Here is a 15,227-nt window from a genome sequence, read left to right as displayed (position 1 = left end):
CATGCAGTAGCATGAAACTGGGGTAACTTAGCTTCATGCTTTCTGGGCCATTTACACGTGACAGGGTAAGTCAGTGCAGAGATTGTTCCATCTTATATTCTTACTGAGGCTCTTCTAGGTTTCACTAGAATTTGATTTGATCTCCTTTACCAGAAGCTCCCTGGAAAATTACATAACTCTATTCTAGGAACCCAAGGTCAGGATGGCCTGGCTAACTTATCTTGGCTTGTGTTGAATACCTGCCTGTGTTGCAAACCTCCCCCTCCAGCTAACTGCTTATCTTAGCTTCTGTCAAACTGCTTGTTTTTAAGCAAAACACCCCCCTGCAGCTGCCAAGTGCTCTTTTGCCTTTAAAATCCCCGTTCTCTAAATGCCCATGGCTACACTAAGGTCCCAAATACCTAAGTGGAGTCCCAACTGGGTGGGACAGACTGGCTATGGACTATGTGTGAGCAGTCTTCTCTGGTGGGCTCCTCCTAAGAGTCATTCAAATTTGGCTCCAGAATATCTTTTTTACTTTGAGGTAAAAGCTGTGTTCTTTGAATTGATGGCCATCAAATCTTCCTTGGGACACACTAATGCTTAGAGAACATAAAGGACTTAATCAAATCTGGATTTACAATGTGCTCTCTTACTATAAAGTTTTCTAGCCTTAAGCAATATCCTTACTCCCTGGGAGTAGTTCCCACTCTCCTCCCCCAAGAAATGATGAGAGTAGCAGCTAGTCCACAGGGTGGTGCTGGGCACTGCGTGCTGTGAGTGACTACACTGGCTGCAGCCTGGTCCTGAGCAAGTGTGGACCTACACGACAGAATGCGAAGCAACAAACCCAAAGTGAATAACATCAGAAGAGAAGAAAATCCAGAGAGGCGGCCTCCGAATGGTTACCAACGGTGTTATTGGAAGAGATTATGGAAAACACTTCGTTTTTTTGTTTTTGTATTAAACACTTCCAAGATGTTTCATGTTTCCAAATAAACAGGTTATTGCCTTTGAATCAGAAAAAAGTGAAATTGTTTTTGAATTATCTCCCTTGTTTATTACCATATCATCACTAAAGTATGGATCTCATTTTGGTCTCAATCTTCACTACCATCCAAGCCATATTTCATGCTGCCACCAGAACCCGCCAGATATAGTTCCAAGGAGGCCACAGAATGACGTCCCAGTTCCCTGGTGGGCCTGTTCGGCTCCTATTAACCTGCTCTCTGCCTTTCCAGCTCAGCGCACCCTTCCCTGCTTCTAACCTCCAGCCGCACCAGGACTCCTGCCACTCTCTGTGCACACAAACAAACTCCTTCATATAGTTTTCACCTGCTTGTGGGCTGAGAAAGCAATGAAAGAGTGATCATAGAAAGCCCCGCAATATCATGCGGCATGTGTCTTGTGCGGGTCACTCCATTGTGGGTTCATCTGCTGAAAGAGGTAACTGTTCTCCACCCGGTAGAAAATACAAGCACATTTCTCCCAGAGCTAAGAGAACAATCTCTAGAAAACATTACTTTGCATCAGCCCCAAAGCAATCACAGTATACTTCTTTGCTCAACACTTCATAGTAACCAGACAGGCAAATGACCTCCATGTGATTAGTAATAAAATTAAAAACTGTGATAAAGCATATTGAGGGGACAAGGGAAGGGAAGGGAATGCTGATGGCAGCGGAAAAACTAAAACAGCAGTTTAAATTTGAGAAGTTAAAAGATGCAGAGGCAAATGTACAATTTACGTCATACATTTTTTACATACATAAATTTATATATGTATTTAAAGATGTGTGATTTGCTTTAATTCAACAAATGAAAAAGGATGCCTGTCATTGGGATGGAGACTGGAGGACGGGGAGAAGCAAAGAGCTCTTGTCTCTGATGGAGCTGATTTTCCAGACTGCATTGTACATCACTTTAACACAGTTAAACATTTATAAGTTGACATGGGAGGAAGGTGACACAAATGAAACAGACTTTCTGTGGCCCACAGCACTGGAAACAGGAATATTACCCAGTAAATGATCTGTGTTGGCTTGAGATATGGAGCTGAAAGGCAGCACAGGGGAGGAGGACCATCATGCTGTGTGCATGCCTTTAGGATTCACAGTAGCCTCAGTATGCTCAAGACTCGTGTGAGTAAACATAAAAAGCAATAATCAAGGATTCTATTTTCTCAGCCTGAATTCAGTGCCTCCTCTCCCTCCCCCCGCCCGGCCTTTATAGCTCTGTATAAAAACAGCAGCATCTATTGAATCCCCACGTCCATACTTTATCCCCATCAGGACAAATATTAGCACTGTAAGAATGCTTACCCCTATTGTTTAAGTTGTAGAACTAGAATATTTATGTATGTGCTCACATGCATACATGTGTGTGTAATGAAGGAACATTCATATCATGCAAGCAGGTAAATGGTACCTGTTCAGTTAGGAATATGGAAGATGAGGAAGAAAAAGAAATAGGATAGAAAGAGACATGGACAGCAAAAAGGTAGAGGAAAGAAGCAGGAAACACAAACAACACTGACTAGACCACAGTACAAAGGAGTGACTTCCTTTGGGCTCCAGGCATTCAGGACAGATCTGGAAGGCTACCCTTACACACACCAAAACAAACCGTGCGGCTCCGAAGGTTGCTAAGGGGGATGTACGTTTTCTGAGCTGGGTCTAAGGAAGGCAGGCACCTACCCTTTGAGAAGCATAGACAGGATGTGAGGGTGAGAACTGATGTACTCCACAGTGGGACACCGGGTACCGATCTGTCTTCTCAGGATGTTGTTGAATATCTGGGTCACATCCTTTTTTCCCTGTTAAGGAAACATGTCACCATTAAATGATATGCTTTTAGTGGACAAACTGCACTGCACGTGGGATACAAACACACACTCTCATAGAGACAGTGTCATCCTGCATAAAGCGTGGAACCAGGAATTTACTATTTTCATCTATCTTTAAAAAGCCCACTAAGTGGGTGCGAGTCTTCCCCTAACCTGCACTGTGGGGAGAGCAGCAAGTGGGAAGTCCACTGACACAACGGGAAATACAAAAGCACAGATGGTACAAAGCAGCAGCAAGAATTGAATTTTTCATGCTTTCTCTCCTTTTAGCTCTCTCAAGAAGGAAACAGTGACTAATTTTTTTTGTGTGTGACTGATATTTTTAAATCTTCATAATGAGAAAAAAATGAAGAATGTAAGTTATGACTAAAAATATTACATTCAAATTCCTTTTTCTTAACATCTAATTCTGGGTAGTATTATCTATGCCTTCACTTTATCTACTCATTTACCTTGAGACCTTCAAAAATTTTAAAAAATGAGATATAAGCTTAAAATGTTTTCCCTATATAACATGTAACTTATATGTGTGTGTGTATATATGTGTACGTATGTATCTTGCCTATATGAAATCACACATAGCCTAGAGGAGGAGAAGAGACTTGTGGTCCTAACTGCCTGAGTTAGAGGAACTACTGGCAATCCTGAACCTTCGTGCATCTTACAATCTGAGTTGAGCCTTACTATGTAAAAGAAACCCTGAGCTGGATGCATGACTCATATATAGGAAGAGGAGGACAAGAATGTCACCAATTATTACAGCACACCAGTTTGTCTCTCAACTGAGCTACCAAAGGCTCCGATACTCTCTATTCCCTCAAAGCATCTTCACTCTGCAACATCTGCTACCAAGAAGCGATTCCCTTAGGTTCCTCAGTATCTCCCTTATGTTAGAGGAAAGTCCAGTGCCTTGTATAGCATGGCCCTGCTATTGCTTTGCACTCCTGCATCAGCTTCTGATATTCCCAACTGACTGTGTGAAGAATACTCACACACAACCTTCAGTGTTCATGCACGCTCTGGCTGATGTTCTCCTTGTGTCTGACATAGTATTCCAGTCCATTTTTACAGACTCAGTTTGGGCTGTTCTCCTGTGAGATGAGTGTCCTTACTCTGCCTATAGCTTAATAACACCCTTGCCTACAACGGCTGGCTCCTCCTCCACCTGACTACCTCCACCGCCTGTCAGAGCAGCAAACCTTTAGTGAACACTGAATCTGTGCCAGGAACTTAGGTTAACAGCTTTGCACGCACTACTCAAATCTCTGTAACAGCCTGATGAAGGGCATATGATGGACAGGGAAACTGAGGACAGGGATGCGGAAGAGCCAGGAGTCTATCCTCAATTGATAGAGTCCAAGTTGTCAGTTCTTAGCCACCATCTGAAACCAATCCCCAGCATATCAGCGGATTGGAAGGAAGTTTTGTGTCTAACTTCCTCCTTGTACAGTTAGCTCTCAACAATACAGAGCCTAACTGATGTGTATATTATGGACTGGAGTCTAGTATGCTCTCAGTAAATACCTATTAGACTAAGCAATTACCTTAGAAGTATGCCTCACCAGAGACACAGAGCCTCCATACATTGTTTACCACAAACATAAAACTGATCCCTGTCGTCTTTAAATTTGGCACTTTTTAATACAAGAAACACTTAAAAAAGAAAGAAAAACCTAAAGCCCCAAAATGAGTCCTAAATAAGTTTATCCATTAATAACTCAGTCTTAAAATTGCCCCACCCTTCCCAGCATCTCATGTATTCCAGGCGGGCCTTTAACTTGCTTTTGCATGTTGATGACCATAACATTGTGATCCTTCTGCCTGTACCTCCTGAGTGCTAGAATGACAGGTGTGCACACCACACCACATGGGTGTAGTACTGAAACTGTGCCCAGGGTTTTGTACAGATAAGCACTCCACCTGAGCTACATTCCAAGCTGCTTTAAAGTTGTTAGTTATATAAAACACAAACTAAATGTGGCTTAGTAAAATTAACACAAGAGCTGGAGGGGCGCATAAGAAGTTAAGAGCACAACCTCCTTAGTCATCAGGGAAATGCAAATCAAAACAACTCTGAGATTCCATCTTACACCCATCAGAATGGCTAAGATCAAAAATTCAAGTGACACCACATGCTGGCGAGGATGTGGGGAGAGAGGAACACTCCTTCATTGCTGGTGGGAATGCAAACTAGTACAGCCACTTTGGAAATCTATCTGGTGCTATCTCAGAAAAATGGGAACAGGGCTTCCTCAAGACCCAGCTATTCCACTCCTTGGAATATACCCAGAAGATGCTCCAGCACACAACAAGAAAATTTGCTCAACCATGTTCATAGCAGCCTTATTCATAATAGCCAGAACATGGAAACAGCCTAAATGTCCATCAGTAGAAGAATGGATAAAGAAACTGTGGTACATATACACTATGGAATACTACTCAGCTATTAAAAACAAGGAATTTCCGAAATTTGTGGATAAATGGATTGAGCTAGAAATGATCATAATGAGTGAGTTAACTCAGAAGCAGAAAGACTCAAATGGTATATACTCACTTATATCTGCATACTAGCCCAAGGGGCATGTCCCATGAAAGCCATCACTTACCAGGAAACTGGGACAGAGGGGAGGACATCCTATTGGGACTCTAAATGAGAGAAGCATGGGAGAATAGCAAAGTAGAAGGATCCAGAGGGTCCTAGAAACCTACAAGTAGAACATTATGATAGGCAGATTTGGGCCCAGGCGTCCTGCTAAAACTAAGGCACCAGCCAAGGACAATACAGGCGGTAAACTTTAAGCCCCTACCCAGATCTAGCCAACGGTCAGAACATTCTCCACAGTTGAGTGGAGAGTGGGATATGACTTTCTCACGTACTCTGGTGCCTCACATTTGACCATGTCTCCTGGAGGGGGAGACCTGGTGGCACTCATAGGAAGGACAGCAGGTTGCCAAGAAGAGCCTTGATACCCTATGAGCATATACAGGGGGAGGTAATCCCCCTCAGGAACAGTCATAGGGGAGGGAGATAATGGGAAAATGGGAGGGGGGAGGAAAGAATGGGAGGATACAAGGGATGGGATAAACATTGAGACGTAACAAGAATAAATTAAAAAAAAAAAAAAAAAAAAAAAAAAAAAGAAGTTAAGAGCACTTGCTGAACTTGCAGTGGACCTAGATTTGGTTCCTAGCATGCACATGATGGCTCAAACCATCTCTAACTCTAGGTACAGGGGACTCAACACCTTCTTCTGGCTTCCACAAACACCAGGCACTCATGTGATGCTTATACATACATGCAGGCAAACACTCAAATATGTAAAATGAAAACAAATAAATATTTAAAAGGGAAAATAATAAAAATAAAAAGTTTGAAAGAGTAGCAGCATTTACCTCATGAAAAACAGAACATGTGCAAGGTCCTGAGTCTGATCCCTAGAACCTCCTCCATGTACAAACTCACAATACACTTCAGACTTTTATAGTTAAAATAAAAATTCAAAAAAGAAAGAAATCTCTTGGACCTATGATTAGTCAAAAAAGTTCTTAGCCTTGACATTAACAAGTAAAGTAATACACCATTAATCCCTTGGAGGCGGAAGCAGATGGATCTCTGTGAGTTTGAGGCCAGCTTGGTCAGGGCTATGTAGAGAGACCCTATCTCAAAAGACCACCCTGACACACACACACACACACACACACACACACACACACACACACACACACACACACACAAAGAGAAAGAGAGACAGAGACAGAGAGAGACAGATTGAGACTACAGCGGTGGCTCAGTGGTTAAAAGCACTTGCATTTCCTTCCAAAGGCGGGCGTTCACTTCTCAGCACCCACGAGGTGGCCACTACCATCTGTAGCTGCAGTCCCAGAGGACACCCTCCTCTGCAGGCACTGCGCATACATGGTGCAGTCAGACGGGCAGGTAAAAACACATAAAAATAAATAAACCAACCATCCAAGCAAACAAAAACAACTTTTGTTCTCAAAAGATTCTGCTAATAAAATTAAAAGATTAGGATACAGACTCTGGGCAATACTGTAAGCCACATAAATGACAAAAAGTCAGTATCTAGAGCATACAGACATAATTAGTGAAGACATGAAAAGATATCTCACCAAAGAGGCCATGTCGCTAATAGAAGATGCTGAACCTCAGTACCTTCAGAAAGTGCAAAGTGAGGCCACAGTGAGATATGTACTACTCATTCTGACAGAGCTACCAGAACGGCTGAAATGTGGCAACAAGAAATGCTCACAAAAATGAAGAAAATCAGGTTCACACTGTGATGGAAATGTAAAAGATGGGACAGTGAGATGGCTCGGTGGGTAAAAGCTATATGCACCTGCAGAGAACCTGAGTGTCCATACTCCTGAAAGTTGTTCTCTGATCTTCACACTAGTGCCTGTGTGTGTGCACGCGCGCGCGCGAGCACACACACACACACACACACACTAAACACATTTAAAAAGGAAATGTGAGACAGTATAGCCAGTCTGTGAAAGATTTCATTATAACTATCTCCATCAGCAGGTTTTTGCTCTTAAGCATTCATGAAGGAGAAAGAAGCACACGGGTGACCCTCGTGTGGCAGCCAGAGTTGAAACAGCCCAGGACATCTTCAGCTGTCAAATGGTTAAGCAAACTGTGGTCACCTACTTATTAGTCAGCAACCAAAGTAATACAGAGACACAAAGTGGTGGATCCTGAGGAACTGCGTCAATTATGAAACACCAGTTTCTAGTTAGACATGAGATGGTCCCATCTATATGAGGTTTCTGAAATAACAAGCTATAGAATGGAGAAGAATCTAGTTTAGAACAGCTACAAATCAGGGATGTGGAGTGGGCTTATGGAGAAACTGGCACAAGGAGAGATCTTTGTGGTAGTGGGAAAGATCCCCTTTGTCATGTTGCCAGCGTGGGGCATTATTCTGAGGAAATGGAGGTGAGCTCCATGAGGTTTCTCTGAACTATTACACCTGCTGATAATCAACTATTATTTCAAAACAAAGAGGTTACATGTTTAAAACACATTTCTTTGTTGTCCATTTTTTTAGAATAATAAAATTCAGTGTCTGTCTTATACACAAAGAACTTTATCCCAGCTGCTACAATAGAGTCCCCAATAACTGCCGAGTGTGGTAGCTTACACCTGCAATCCGAGCACTCATCAGACTGAGGCTGTCACAATTTCAAGGTTAGCCTGGGCTACACAGGGAGCTCCATAGGACCTTAGGCTATACAGTAACACTGTCTCAAAAACAACAACAACAACAAACACCAAAACGAAACAAAAACCCATGACCACCACCACCACCACAACAATATAACCAAACAATAAAAAGGCTACTAACAATGACTGTGTCTGTGGAGCCTGGCAGCCTGAGGTCAGCCCTGGGACTCCTAGGTGGAAGGAGACAGCCAACCCTTACAAACTGTCCTCTGATCTCTGTGCCTGGCTGTGGTACATGCAACACAAATAGATGTAACAAAAACTGTGGTCTAATCAAGGGGTAGAAATAAGAAACTAGAATATCAAAATGTCAGCAATGATTAAAATTTTAAAATAGCTACAGTTGTCCATTGATGTCATTTTCTTTCACAGAGAAAAATATGAAGAGATTAGGGCAGAAGAGAAAAAGAGGATAGAAAAATTAGGGAGGGGAATAGGCTGATTTAGGGGACTGAGGAGATAGGGAAATAAAAAGCTGGTATTATAAAAGCAAATTACTTATTCCTTTAAAGGAAGTCACCATACCCAAATGCAAATTTTGACAAAAAAATAAGTAAATCCTGTGACCCTGTGATGTACCCAGGGGAGGGTCTTGCTTGGCAGGCACAATTCCTGTCTCCCCCCAGTCCCAGCGAGGGAAGGGAGCACTTCAGAATCAATTGCTGCTAAAAATCTCAAAAAATGCTCATAGTGCCTGAATTTCATATGAGGACTGTAAATACTATATTTGTTCTATAAAAGAGGCATATCTGTTAGCATAAACATAATTCTGTGGTGTTCAAATCTTCTTAGACTCTACTGGGCAACATTACAGAATAAATACCAGCCCTGTTTGAAATGTCACAAGACCGTGTTTTTCATACCTCCCGGTAAAATGCCACAGAACATTTCCACATGGCATTCCAGTGAACAGCAGCAATGAAGCGCCACAGAACGCCACCCAACTTTCACACAGAGGAAAGCATTCTTCTAGTTCATCAGCAAACGTGTGCAGAGGCAGAGGGAGCCCCTGCGGGCAACAGGAACAGGTTCTGCTACCAGAGACCACTTCTTAAATCAGGCCAGTGGGCCCAGACACAGAACATTAGAGAAAATGGGGACGTAGAAGGGGCAAGAGAAGGAGAAAATATAAAACCACCAAAATATGCTTGATTACAAGGAAGCCACATTCAGAAATGGACCAAAAATTAATGCAGTAATTTATGATATGTGCTATATAGTTGGTAGATTTTTCAGCCTGAAGACGCATTCATTAGCCGGTAAATTTATAAAAGTCTGCAGCTATTTGCTTAATGAATTAATGAATGCCATGCAAGGGTCTACCAACTGAAATCAAACAAAATGAGGAAAGGAGGGAAGTGATCAGAAGCAGCGGCTGGGAAGTGCGGAGACACCAAAAGAGAAGAGGGATTAAAAAAACGCCTGCTTTAAAATTGCGGGGCGCTGACTTTTACATAAAACACACAAAGAATTCTGGGCCAGCAGGATGGTTCAGTGTGTAAAGCGCTTGCTGGGAAGCCAAAGGGTCTGAGCTGGATCCTTGGAATTCCCACCAAAGTGGAAGGAGAGAACAAATTCCACAAAGCTGCCCTGTGGCCTCCACACAAACGCGGGGCACGTGTGCCCCTTCCGCGCCCCACCCCCCCCGCCAATGCATATGCACACACAAGAATAAGTAAAATAAAAATATTTTTTAAAAAATTCTCAAAGTTAAGCAATCAAAAAAGAGACAAAGCGCTCTACTTCATAACAAACATGGCGGTAAATAAACAGGGAAAGAAACTTGGTCTGATTGGTAATTAAGAAACTGCAAAGTAAAATGGTCGTGCGATAACACTGGCACCTGAATGGCTAAAATTAAAAGACAGAACAATTCAGCAACAGCCAAAAATCTCACCCATGGGTACTTTCAATGACACAAAAACATCTGTTTTCATCTTGAAAAACAAGCTATACACAAGTGGATGTACGGGCTTTACTTATAAATGATAAAACTAGGAACATACCAAGTACCCGGGGAGGGACCAGATGAATGGCCTAAGCAGTACCCATACAACGAATCCATCAATAACAAACAGTATCTTGGTCAATGGCTGAGGTGAATCTCACATAAGTTACACAGAGTGGAAATGTTATAGAATCCATATGCCTTCCCAGGGAGATTAATAAAGGAAAAAAGTCCTTAATAAGAGAACGTGTCCACCTCGGGCTGACTCTCAAACAGGAACCTGCTTCGAACACAAATATATTTAACCTACATATACCTTAGGCATATGCATTTCACATACGCTGTCATACTCAAATCTCCTTTAGGTGTAGGCCCCAGGCTATACTTTGAACAATTTATTTATTTATTTATTTTTACTTTGAACAATTTAAACAAAGACAAGAGACTGCAATTCTGCTCACCTGGGCAGATGGGAAACAGGCAAGATACTGTCAGATGTCTTTATTAGCACACCAGTGTTGTTCTTTCCCACTAGTTACTAGGTCACCTTGCCTACTTGGCAGCATTAAGTTTCTCCTGGTAAGAGTACAGGGGACTTCTTGGTAGACCATGTAACGTGGCTGTGACCTGGCCCCTAGCCCCCGGAACCACTTTGTAGAGGTGCTTCTCTGATATGGGAAAAGCCCTAGTGGCCAACCGTAAGTCACTGTTGTCTCCTTTTGTTATAACTGGAGGTCGACTCAGCGAACAAACTTCCTCAGCCCCAAACTGCAATTACGGTACAGAATTTTCTTTTCCATGGTTTTCTAACAAGTCTGGTTATTGCACCACTTATCTTCCTGTCGCACAGGAGGTGGCATTCCTTAGGTAAATTCTACTCTGAGCAGCTCATATTTCCTAAGCAAGTTTATTAGTAAATCCTTTACACCATCAATTTTACTACTTCACGTCTGCCCTGCCATCAAGCCAGTCTCGAAAGCCCAAACACTGATTCTGCTTACATGATTTTTCTGTGAAGGTAAAAATGAGGTTAAAAAAAAAACAAAACAAAACGGGGCTATGGGTGTGTGGAAAAACATTACTATAAGGAAGCTGGGGATATGAAAAGGAGCTAATTAGCCAAGAATAGGAGGGAACTTTGCGAGTGTTAGAACTATCCACCATTATAGACCAATGCACTAAAAGGGTGACTGTTACGTCTGTAAATTATAGCTGCCATGCTTGCCCCCACCAGACTCACGTTAAAGCTGGTTCAGAAGTGGTGGGTGCTGGGAGGTGGGGACGGGTGAGGAGGGCAGAGACGCGATGGATGGGTTAATGATTTTCTTACAGGGACAGATTAGCCACCCCAGGATGCTGGTCACTTCCCTCCCTCCGCGATGGGGCCGTGTACCTAGAGATAAGGCTGCTTCCTAGAGAAATTATATTAGGACCAGGTTCCCTAGCAAATCCAAAAAATACTGGTTCTTGGTCATGCTCTTGAACTTTTCAGCTAGAAATAATGAGTCAAATAAAGTCCCTTACATGTCCTTCAATCATTCACTCAGCAAATAACTGCGGCTCAATGACTCTGTGTCAAGTATTCTCTTAGAAACATCATCACCCGAAAGACCCTGGGTTTGTCTACTAGATGACTTATTAATTCCTTAAACATGGCGTATTGATCTCCCTCCCCCATTGTTGCTTAAAGACAGTGTCTCACTAAATAGCTCAGGTGGCCTAGAACTCACTAGGCAGAGAGACCAGGTCACTTTCTCTCTGCAGGCATTAGTTGCTTATACTTCTTTGTCTAGAGATGGGCCCGTTATGGAACTCCTCCTCCATGTTGGCAAGTCTGGTGTTACCGCTCAGAGCTTTGATTCTCCCAAGCTCACTCTTAGCACTCTGAGCCTGTGGTTTTATGTCACTGTGCCTGATGCTCTGTCTTCCCCGAGTCTTCAAAGCACAACCACCCTTAGCATGTTTCCTCCAGCACTCTACTATAAACTAGGCTTATCTTTAACTAACCCAAGCCAATCAATGTTAATGATAACTTACAATGTGGCTACTCTCAGATAAATACACAAAACAATAAGACAAAAATCTAATTGTAATAAAAAATGGGAACTCTTTCTTATTCAAGGCTACTGTCCAACAGTATCTAAAACAAATAAAAATGGGCCTGCTAAATAGATCAGTGGGCAAAAATGCTTAAGTTGCCTCCCTGGTAGGAAGAGAGAACCAACTCTTGAAAGAACCAACATGTCATCCATGTTATGTGTGTACCTGAAAATACACATACACCACCACCAATAATAATAATGATGACGATGATGATGATAAAGAAAAACTTCAAAGGTTATAACAAAACAATCCAGTTTGTATTTCACTTTCATTGGAGAGGAATTGAAAATACTCTGACATTTTTATACATTTATGTTTAGTTTTTATATAATGTAATGTATATGTGCATATCTTTTACATACGTAAATACTGAGAGAAGGGAGTTCCTGCCATTGCTCTACATACACAAAAAGATCCAGGCTAAAAGAGTTAATTTACTGGCTGTACAATCAATAGCAGAATCTGGACTCCAGACAACTGCACCACCGAGTCAAGGGCCTTCCACTATGCCAAGCTGCTGCTGTGCTCATGATATCTAATTTTAAACCAAATAGGAGAAACACATAAGTATATGAACATAGTGAAAGTATTCTTGGATTCCATGCATAGACAGTTTGAGAAGGAAATGGGAATACAATCGAGGCAGAGATTTAACAAGCCAAGCACACAGAATAAAAGAGACCATGGGCATAGACTGTCAGACAGAGAAACAGAGTAAGAAAGAGAAAGACAGACAGGGCATCTGAAAAAAAGAATGAGCCAAGGTCTGGGTCTTTGAGGCCCTCTCCAGCAGCCTTTGATTTTACAGCTCCTAGTCTTGCTCTGCACTTTATCCACCTAATCCGTGCAGAAAGCCATGCCAGTATTGCACAGAGGTCCCTAGGACCCTAACGTAGTCAGCTGAATTACTATAAGTAATTTCCTTCTATCTATTTCCTTTAAAGAAACCTGCATATCTCCTGCCTATGAAAATTAATGAGAAACCAACATTTACCTGGAACTACCAAGTATACTTGTAGAAAGAAAGCAAGAAATAGGAAAATAGAATGACTACTGCCTAAACAGTAAATACCCAAACCTTCCTATATCCACATTATTCACTATTCTGCAAGATATACAATAATAAATAAGATAAATAACATATAGTATATTATATATTATTAGTCTAATAATATATAGTGGCTATAATAATATATAATAATGCATATAACATATGTATTGCTTCTTTTTTATCTAATTGTTTAGGTAAATTAGGTTAAACTGCTTTCAAGATGATGTGAACACTTCAGCTCCCTCTTAGTAACTTCAGGAAAATTACTTAAAATCCTGAATCTTGGGCTCTGTATTTATAACATGGGATGGCTCTACTCAACGAGGAAAGGTTCTTGTGTGTAGGCTATGACCTGAGTTTGATTTCCTAATCCCACAAGATGAGAACACATTCCCAAGAGTTGTCCTTTGACTTCCATATGTGGATGAGGACACACACACACACACACACACAGACACACACAGACACACACACACTAGTGAATACAATTTAATATGGGATAAATAATGACATATTTTCCATAACAGTGAATTGTATGTATGAAATTGTACCTTGTACACAGTAACTGTAACCTCTTGTGAACAGTGGTGGTCATTAAGCCAGATGCATAAAACTTAACTATAGTATGCCTTTTTGCTTACTGTACAGGTTTTCTGAAAGCTGTTTAATATCATACGTGGACAGTCACTGGTTTAAGCCAAGTATGGATACTCGTTATTTATTGCTAAGAGGCAGGATGGGCAGCAGTTATGTTAGGTCAGAAGGGAAGCCCATCATGTACTCTGGAGAAGCAGGGGGACAGCCTTGCACAGATCCTTCACCTCAAAGTCTATGAGCTGCAGGTCAGCTATCAGCGTCACCAGCAGTCCACTGCTGTAGAGCTCCTGTGCCAGCTGGGCCACTGCTTCTGTCGGGGGCTCCTTGTCATTAGTGCCACACAGAATTTCCTTCATTGCTTGCAGGGATTTTGACACTTCTTCTGAAGCCTGGTGACCAGAAAGTATGGTAATAGTTAAAAAGAATACAATTTTAGGCTTTAAGAAAACAAACAGCTCCCCCCAACAGACACACACACACACAGTCACACAGACACATGCACACACACAGACACATACACACACTTCTTAGGCTTTGTATGTTTATAGTCAAAGATAATTTTCTGGCTATAAATAAGCAATAGTAGCAACAACAAAAATATTAGTAGATGCTGCTTTCTAAATCTTAAAAATGTTACTAAAATTTATGTGAAAAGATCCCTAATATTTCTTCTTAGACAATATAACTGAAGTCTCAAATGATATTCATAGTCTTGGGAGAAACTACAAAGAAAGTGTATTCCTGAAAATTAAATTGAGTGTTTTGGGGCCTTACCAACTGCTGCGAGACTTGAAGCCCTAAGGCTTTCCAATGGACGCCTACTCTCCTGAGCGTCTAATGGTTCAGGCGCAAAATCCTACGTTGTCAAAATTCATAAGCTCTGACATACTCACTCACTCTACACAATCATCCTATTTTTTATTTGTAGGACTTTCAGCGGTCTACTGCAGTTCAGGAATAATACGCAAGTCGCAGACTGTAGATTAGTGTCCAGGCCTGGGGAGTGGGAAGAGAGGAGTGACTACGAATTGGTGTGGGTTTCTTTGGAGAATGGTAGAAGTATTCTCAGATTAGACAGTGGTGATGGTTGCACAATCTTGTGAATTGTAAGAACCCAGGGTTGAGAAATTATATGGTAGGAGAAATATCTCAAAAACCCTCATTAAACTAATAATTAAAAGAAAGACTGATTGAGTCAACAATTTGTGTTTCTACTTGTAAAAAAAAAGTATGTTTTGGTTGACTTTCCACTGTAGTATAACAGTATTCAAAAATGAGAAGAAAATGAGTGGAGTAAGACAAATTACAAAACATGACTTATGGCACTACTTTTTTAGAAAGGCACTTCTCAAATTCTTCAGCCTACTACAGACTTAGTAATAATTATAAAGAAAACCTCTCTGCTATAATAAATCCAAGTTAAGAGACCAGATTTTCAGCACTCTATAACCTTGAGC

At 41.5% G+C, this 15,227-nt stretch overlaps 1 protein-coding gene across 2 annotated transcripts in view; it reads right to left on the bottom strand.

The window, feature by feature from the left end:
• Cab39l (calcium binding protein 39 like) overlaps positions 1–15,227 on the bottom strand; it is an 83,700-nt gene that overhangs the window by 33,347 nt on the left and 35,126 nt on the right. For both annotated transcript variants that reach the window (XM_051160641.1, XM_051160642.1), the window contains exons 3-4: positions 13,995–14,159; positions 2,675–2,793 (exon numbers count right to left, since the gene is read on the bottom strand). In XM_051160641.1, coding sequence (XP_051016598.1) covers positions 2,675–2,793; positions 13,995–14,159 — 284 coding nt within the window. The remainder of the gene's footprint in view (positions 1–2,674; positions 2,794–13,994; positions 14,160–15,227) is intronic.

The sequence above is a fragment of the Acomys russatus genome, chromosome 18 (assembly GCF_903995435.1).
Source record: "Acomys russatus chromosome 18, mAcoRus1.1, whole genome shotgun sequence".
Lineage (NCBI taxonomy): Eukaryota > Metazoa > Chordata > Mammalia > Rodentia > Muridae > Acomys > Acomys russatus.
Note: the sequence above shows the minus strand (reverse complement) of the source record. Positions and strands in the feature narration are given on the sequence as shown.